The sequence below is a fragment of the Poecilia formosa genome, unplaced genomic scaffold (genome assembly GCF_000485575.1).
Source record: "Poecilia formosa unplaced genomic scaffold, Poecilia_formosa-5.1.2 Scaffold376, whole genome shotgun sequence".
In the NCBI taxonomy this organism is placed as follows: domain Eukaryota; kingdom Metazoa; phylum Chordata; class Actinopteri; order Cyprinodontiformes; family Poeciliidae; genus Poecilia; species Poecilia formosa.
The window spans coordinates 178198-186553 of NW_006800315.1; the positions used below are offsets into that span (position 1 = coordinate 178198).

General features: G+C 41.5%; 1 protein-coding gene across 3 annotated transcripts in view; it reads right to left on the minus strand.

Moving 5' to 3' along the window:
• LOC103154184 (calpain-8-like) overlaps nt 1-7095 on the minus strand; it is a 31500-nt gene extending 24405 nt beyond the window's left edge. For 2 of the 3 annotated variants that reach the window (XR_001659135.1, XM_007575377.2), the window contains exons 1-4: nt 5906-7095; nt 5480-5728; nt 2785-2854; nt 2334-2452 (exon numbers count right to left, since the gene is read on the minus strand). Coding sequence is in view for 2 of the 3 variants with exons in the window: in XM_007575377.2 (XP_007575439.1) it covers nt 2334-2452; nt 2785-2854; nt 5480-5716 (426 nt within the window). In the remaining variant the exon portion in view is untranslated. The remainder of the gene's footprint in view (nt 1-2333; nt 2453-2784; nt 2855-5479; nt 5729-5905) is intronic. The other variant, XM_016662532.1, reaches the window with a different exon arrangement.
• Nucleotides 7096-8356: the final 1261 nt, after the last annotated feature.

The window sequence follows — 8356 nt, forward strand, 5'->3', positions numbered from 1 at the left end:
AACCGATCATCTCCATAATGGATATATGTCTAATTTCCTTTGCTGAACAATGTACATGGCATTTATTCTGGCGTTAGGTAAATGTAGCTTGAAGGAGAATAGCACTTAAATAAAAGTCCAACAAGGATATTCATTTAGAATTAAAAATAACTCACCTGAACTACCATGATAGATAAAATGTATGTAATAAAAGTCATTAATGAAGGGGAAAAACTCAACCAGACTTTAAGTTTAGGGTCTGGTTCTCAGAGTATGGGGTTAATTTTTTTCCCAATTCAATGAAAAAAAAAAACTAACCTCAGTTAAGTAAAATACAATTGTAATCAAAACTTTTGGAATAGTAATGATTTATTTTTAAAACAAAAAGTTTTGTTTAAAAAACTTTAAATAACTAATTTTTGTCTTGTGAACTTAAAAAGTTATTTGCCAAACATAAACTTTTATTTGCACACATCAGAAATATTTTGTTGTGATTTTAGGCCCCGCCCCTGATGTCATGTGAGAATCACAAACAAAAACTTAGAATAGCAAGAAAAGATTTATGACAAGAGCAAATAAGTTTGTTTTGCAAAAAAAAGTTTTACTTCATGAGACAAAAATGTGTGATTTTAATTTTTTAAAAAGTTTTTTTAAGCTAAACTCAGCAGGCTTTTCTCATGGTGACATACATTAACAATTAAACTTTTGCTTGTGTTTTTTTTCTGCAGTTCCAGTTAAAGTTTGATGCAGCTCTGCTTTCCTGAATGGACCATCTTCATCTCCACTGCAGCAAACAGGCAGCTCTGTTTTATAGATTAGTCCACTAAAAGGTTGCATTGGGCCTTGTTTATATTTTAATAGTGTAATTCTGTAAAAATATGTCTGGTGATCCAGCTCTGATTTACATGTCTTGCTAAATTGCAGGTTTGAATATTGCAAAACTTTCCTATAACAAAATAGACCTGCAGAAAGAAATTACTAATAAAATATCTTACATATGCATAGTTGTATGATCTATATAGAGATTTTCCTTAGCTTTGATTGTATATTTCACAATTTTGTAATTTATCATTAATTAAACTCAAAGCTGTGTGGCTTTGTTAATATTCTGTCCTAGAAGGCGGTAAAATGGGCCCCTTTTTTGAGCACCTGCCCCTGTAGTGGCCTCTGCACGGCCCTGCCCTGGAAGCTCCTCCACATAGACTTTGAACATAAACCAGATGCGCCTGACGCTCAAAACGTTCTTGGTGTGAATGCATCATTAAACACCTTCCAGAACCTATAGGTTACTTTCTAGAACTTGTGTGGAATTATGTAAAATCTAAAAATTAGCCTGGATGCTTATAAAAGTAATCTGCTAATCCAGAAAAGTATCAAAGTGACTTGTGAAGTCTGGAAAGATATCGGCTGGAACCAGAGGGAACTATGTGAGTCATGATTTACTTCCTTTCTGTAATATTTAGCATTTTGGATCTTACAGATTACATGGTTACTTTTAAAAACTTACTTTATTAACCACTCTGAGGAGTTCTTAAAGCTCATTAGCTGTTATTGGCAGAAATACCACCTAACTTTCCAGAACTTTCACAGTAACAAGTTCAGAAAGTAACCAGTAAACTCTAGAAAGTACATCTACCTGTCTGAAAAGTATTTTTTTTATAAAGTAGCCTGCAGTTTCTGTGACATTTAAAGTCTAAGAAGTACTGTTAAGTTAATTAAATCCCTGAAAGGAAACGATAAGGTCCAGATTTCCAAACTCCAGAGATTAACCGGAAAGTTTTGTGCAAATAATCTGAAGTTACTGCTCGCCCCAACCCAACCTGCAGGACGACAAAATAATTCACCAGTTCTTGAAAATTTTCAGAAAACTAACCTGAACTTTATCATAGACACACGTAAGGTCCAAAAAGTAAAACTTGTTCTTCAGCAGTAAACAGTTTGCTTCAAGTTACATCCAGTAAAGATATAATTTCTAGACTAAAAGGACCAAAAGAATCTTAAAAAAGATCTTTCTTATCTGAACTTAAAAAATGAACCAAATGTTCTGAGATCTCATACATAAACTCTGAACAATATGAACAAAATAAAAACACATTTTATTTTGCACATATTTTAGTCCAATATCTAACATGTTTGTACATATTAGTGGTAAAATCATTGTCTCTATTAATTGTTGGAAAATCTGCAACCATAAGAGTTTCCAAATGTTTTTCTTCCATTTGTGTTTTTGACCCACTTCCTGTCCCGTTTAACAGATTAAATCTGAAGGAATAAGAGTAATAAGTTTGTAAATAATGTTATCTTAAACATGATTTCAGGTTTTTGCCAGTTGGAGAACAAAACATGGAACGAACCCTGAAGTGGAACAGGCCGCAGTAATCTTCATCAAATGTTTGCTCAAGAGGAACGACTTGTTTCAGGATGAAGTCCTGGAAGGTCAGCGCTCCAATGGAGGCAAGAAACCAACAGTTTCCTAGGCAACAACAGAAAACCATCTGAACATGAAGCTGTGAATGGTTGGGATGCAGCAGCGTCTGAAAGGCAAGACGACGCAGGTTCACTTGTGTAAAACATTTCAGCAACACGACAGTTCAAACCACGGCCTGCGCCGGAGGGAAGATCCTGGAAAACACCTCCTGCTGGTGTTGATAAATGATGAAAATAAGCTAAATGAAGTGTTTATGTAGTGCTCAACACGGTTTGAACATGTCCAGGTTCCTCTGATCTGCATCTCCTGCCTCAACTTGCATGAACAAAAACCTGCTTTAGGGGCAGATTATTGAAAGATTAAGGAGATTTGCTTACCAACCAATCCTTGGCCAAAGTCAAATCTGGAGACTCCGTCAACAATGAAGGAAGGTTTGGGAACAATTTTCTGAAACAGCGCAAACAAGTTGACATGTGAATGCAGCACTTTATGCAGCCAGCAGCTCTGATGACAGGAGATCAAACTCAGCAAGACCGAACAGATTCACTGACAGAACAACCAAACACAACATGACAAACAGCTGGACAAATGCCAGACAAGTTGGACTATTTTGGTTTCACATATTCTGTACAGAGAATATATTCATATTCTGCTCACTACTTTTCAGTTCAATCCTGGATATAGAAGGATACAGTCACATGGAGTTTATCAAAGTTATCTGTTATTGTTTTATCGTTTCTACCATCCCGTCCTCCTGAGCAAGCATGTGGTGACAGTGGACAGAAATGACTCGTTTTTCACAGGAACAAACATCCAGAACCAGGAGGAGCAGAACATCTAACAGCAGCTTTTCTTTAATGCTCATCTTTCAGAAACTTTATTTATTTAAAGGTTTAAAACGTTGAGAGCATTCAGCTAATTTCTTCTGCTTAGCTTTCTGTTTCTGTTTAGTTCCCTGACCAACAGTTTGCTGTGACCTTTGACATAAAGACACCAGGAAGTATTTATGAAACGACACACATTTGCTCTGATGTTTCAGTAAAGGAGTGTGAAACCTGAGTCCTGTTTGGACCTCCAAAGTCTGGCTATCACTCCTTCAGAACCACCGTTCCCAGTTTAAATGGGTCTGGACGGTTCCTGCGTCTCAGCAGGTTCTTCCTTCCCTCTGACCAGGGCGATCCCAGTCTCCCTGGTCCAACATGCTCCAGTCCAGCAGCTGAGTCTCCTCCTCGGTCCAGTCTAGTCCGGTCCGGTTCGGTTCTGCTAATCACCTCATTATGTGACTCTGTGATGAAGCAGAGACTCAGGACCTGCAGGCCTGATCTAGCAGAAGGAACATGATGGATGCCGGATCTTCCAGCAGCAGAAACTTTGGCTCCCTTTTACATTTCTTCTGAACAGGGCCAGCCCAAGGTATAAGCGAATTAAGCGGCCGCTTAGGGCCCCAGGGCAGCTAGGGGCCCCAGGGAAGCTAGGGGGCCCCCTAAGTGGAACTGTTTTTTTTTTGTTTGTTTTTTTAGTAATGATTTTTTATGTGATTATATTAACAAAAACATACAAATTCATTATAAAGTTGTGATTTTTTTTTACAATAATATATATATGTGATAATGTATGTAGAAGTTTTTCTTATATGGACAAAAATAAAGATTAAAAAAATAAATTGCTCTTGGGGGGCCCCCGGTGGCCGTGGTAGGTATCGCACTACACGGTGATATGAGCTGCAATGAGCAGAGCATCCAAACCTCCAAAGCTCCGGTGGAAGATAAGTTGGCAAAACAATGTCGCCAAAAAGGACTTATCCTTCAGGGAGGGAGAAAAGGAGCTAGAATAGAATAAAGAAAAGAAAAAGGTTTGTTTTTCTTGGTAATGTAATGTTTATCAGAAAGATTTGTGGAGCTACTATTAGAAACTTAGTGACCTGGAACGGTCCAGTTCACCAGCCAAACATTTATGCTAGGGTCTTTGTGTTAAACTGAGTTTTAACTTTAAATGAGTTGATTCTCATGGTGGCTCTGTATATTTCTGAGGTATTTTTGGCTTCAAAACGTCAAGTTTGATAATGTTTGATAATTAAAACTTCTCATTGTCTGACATTGTCTAGCAAAACGTTTTTACATCAGGCTACATGGCTGCTACATTAATATATCAATGAGCTACTCTGCTTTAGTTGTCAATATATATTAATTTGCTGCTGAGCACAATTATGTCTAAAACAAACAGTATTTTTATATCAATTTATAAGTTATGTGAAACTTGTCCAGTTAAAATTGTTTGAAGGCTCAGACTCAGTTCAGTACCGGTCAGGTGAGAAAGACTCTCCTGGTATAAATTATTATAATTACACCTAACAGAAATTAATTTAATCAGAGAATGTCATGACTATGTGTGTAGGGCTGCATCAATTTCAGTTTTCTGGCTGATCACGGATTACCAATCTTTAAAAAGCTTTACCATTCAATTTAGATTTTTCTCGATACCAATTTTTTTATCTGAAATGTCACTAAATATAGCAAGAAATGTACTGAGTTGGTAACAGTGGGGTGAATATTAACTGAAAATGTGCAGACCTGACCTGGTGGGCTGGTCTGTTAGTAAAACCTCTCACTGCAGAGCAGAAAAGGACAGAGGCTGATGTGGATAAGATCAACGTCACATGTAAGCATTGGCCGATCACCCATTCCCCCAAAGTTAAGGAAATCGGCGCCGATAAATGGGCCAACACATGTATCCTATATTATAAGTGCATATTGGATATAATGTAAACATCACTGTCAGAGATGCAATAAGTTTAGCAGGTTTTTGAATGATCTAACAATTTGACTGCTGGTTGCAGCCAGTCTACAATATTAGCAAAACTAGAGGGCCCCAAAACCAAATTTCACTTAGGGGCCCATGAAGCCTTGGGCCGGCCCTGCTTCTGAATTTCCTGCTTTCCTGATTTTAATTATTTTCCAGTACAAAAATACATGAAAAGAAGGCCTCCTTCTCTGGACCTGAATCATCCTCAGCCTCTTTAGTTCACTAAACATCCTCTGACCTCCAGCTGCGTTCTGCGTGTTCTGAACTCACCGACGGTCTGACCCACTCCACCCGGACCAGGTCGGCGGGCTGCAGGATGTCCCTGCCGATGGAGCGGTGGTCGGGGGGGAACATGTCATCGATGAACCTCACCCGGCGGATGAGGCAGTACTCTTTCAGCTGCTGGAAATCCTGGTTCAGGAACTTCTCGGGGTTGGAAACGGTTCCATATCCGTCCTTAGAGTGACGAGCGCTGATGATATTCATGCAGACGCCTGGAGCGAGCATGGCTGCAGCGTCCTGCAGAAAGCACCACCAGTCTGCCTCTAGACCACTTCAAAGCAACAGCAACATCCACTGAAGATGTCCCCATAAGGATACATAACCCGACACTCACTGCGGTTCTCACTAACTATTTCATAGATCACTGTATTCACTGAAGCAGCTTCCTGCTGTGAACACTGCAGTCAGACTTACCTTTTAAAAGTTTCTGTCAGGATCTCACCTGGTGTTGCTGTAGGGAAGACTGAGTCTGATTTGGGGGGCAGATTGAGGAGCAGCTGCAGCTCCTTTATAGAGTGGCTGTTCTCCAGCAGACTCATTAGCTGAGCTGCCATTGGATTAGCTGAAGCCAAAGGAACAGCGTTCAGACCTGCACACTCAGTCAAGCAGCAGAGTCTGCCATGCATGAAACCAGAAATGTTTGGAATGATTTGCCAAAGTTTGACGAATTTCTCCAAGTTATTCATAGAAACAGCATGAATCACCTGCAGAAGCAGCTTCTTCCTCAGTTCCTCTGTAAAGTGAATCTCTGTCGGTGAACATGTCGGCGCCTCAGCATGAAACTCAGCCCGGTGTGTGACCATCAGACGCGCTTGTCTGGATTCTTAAAGTGTTTTTGGAAAAGATGCAGAAAATCTTAAAGCACATCAGAGACTGTGAAGGAAGGAGTTTTTAACCTCCAAATGTCTTGCACTGATTTTCTTCATGGATGCCAGCAGAACGGCGCTGAGAAGATGGTGGAACCGTGAGCAGGCTCCAGAGCAGAGGCGAGGAGTTTAAGGGCCTGGTTCTCACCTGGAGGAGAATGGCTCCAGCTGCCAGAGACTCATCCAGCTGTTTTCCATGTTGTCTGTTTCAGGATTGGTCAGATTGAGACTCTGACAGAACCTGGCTGGAGGAGAAGACGTGGCTCTGAAGCAGGAAGTTCATTAGGTGAACTGATGCAGGTGCGGTGAGGTCCACGACTTTCATCCTGCAGCTCCTTGATCCCAGGTCTTTGCTGCCTCAGCATCGGGGTCAAAGGTTGAGGAGATTCTGCAGCCAGGTGGTTCTGGCCTTGGGGTCCGCCATGGAGGTTCAACCAATCAGCACCGAGGGAAATGAATGGTGCCGGTCGATTGGAGTGGCATTGTGGCTTTTCAGCTTTCTTCTTTGAATATTTTGGAATAATTGTAGTTTTGTTCCACAGAAACATCTAGAAACAGGCGAGTCCTAAACCAGAACTAAATGCTGATTCTGCTGCCATCTGCTGGCCTTGTCTAGGCTCTGCTACGTTCCCAGCTGGATGGAGATTTATTTACTCCGGTGTCTGTATGGAGAGTCTGTGACATCCTCTAAGACAGGGCTGACTGCATTTGGAGAATTTTACAGAGGCGTCAGTAAAACTCAGAGAAGAGTTTTGTGGTCCAACAAGCCGAGTTCAGAGAGGCAGCTGGAATAAACGTCTCTGTTCACAGCGACAAGAACCAGAAACAGAACAGAGCTGTTTCTGGTTCCAGCTGGGAGATAACTCTGTAAGAGCTGAACACAAAGAAGGAAGGCGCGGCTGTTTGCTTCCGCAGCTTTATGAAAACTGAACAGGAGACACCAGGAGTAGAGACTTTATGAAACGACTGAATGTTGTGATGCTGCTGAGCCTGTCGAACAGTCCAGAGCTGTTAAACTCAGCAGGGCAGCGAAGTGTTTCTGTAAGGAAACGGTTCAGGCTGTTTTTATCAGGGTCACCTCTCTGCTGCTCCAACTGCTTTGATTATTCAGGTAATTATTGACAGGTGAGCCGCTGCTCTGGGATCAGCGTACCTGTCATAAAGTCATAAATGCAGCAGCAGGTTCACCTGTTGGCTCGTCAGGCAGGAAGCCGCAATCGGCTGCTGCGGGTGCCTCCAGGTGTGGCTCACATCGTTTCTCTGTTGCTTCAGATCTAAAGTCTCAGCTGTCCTGCCCTCTGAGCCTCCAGGTAAGCTCTAACTTCTCTTTGCTCTCAGTGCAGGACACACAGCGGCGGTTAGCAGCAGGAATCTGATTTACATGTTTAGTTTTATCTGAGGAGCTGACGCTGTGACATGCTGAGACTCCTTGATGATTCTTCGCTTTCTCTGGATGACTTCTGCGTTCTGCATAGCAGACAGGTTCAGGAGGCGCTAGGCATGATGGGTAAACCCCTTCATAGGCTCACCAATCAGAGCGGTTTTCTCACCGATTGTGAGTTTCATGGAAACTCAGCTGTTCAGTCTTTGTCTCTCCAGTTCCTTCACATGGTGTGGAAGCGCTTTTATTTCCTCTTTGAACCATTCCTGAGTTCTAGCTTCGGTTTTCTATTCTTCTCACTTTCCTTCCAGGTGTTTTTCAGCCTAGGACTTTTCTCAACCCAGTTTTAGGAGTTTCTGTAGACGATTATTTTTGCTTGATGCCAAAGATCAAACACAGGATGTGTGTAAGAAATGAGAAGCTCCTCATTGCACCAGCTGATCCAATCGCAGGATCCAACCTGTTGGCCTAGTTAAATCCTGTTGTCCACTGTTTTTGACCAGACAGTAGGTCAATGCTAAAGACGCTAACTGTGCAGAATGCTGCATCCAAGTATGTTAATGGGAAGACATTCCAGCAGCTGGACTCCAACCATCTTTATGCTAAATGGCTTCTGAA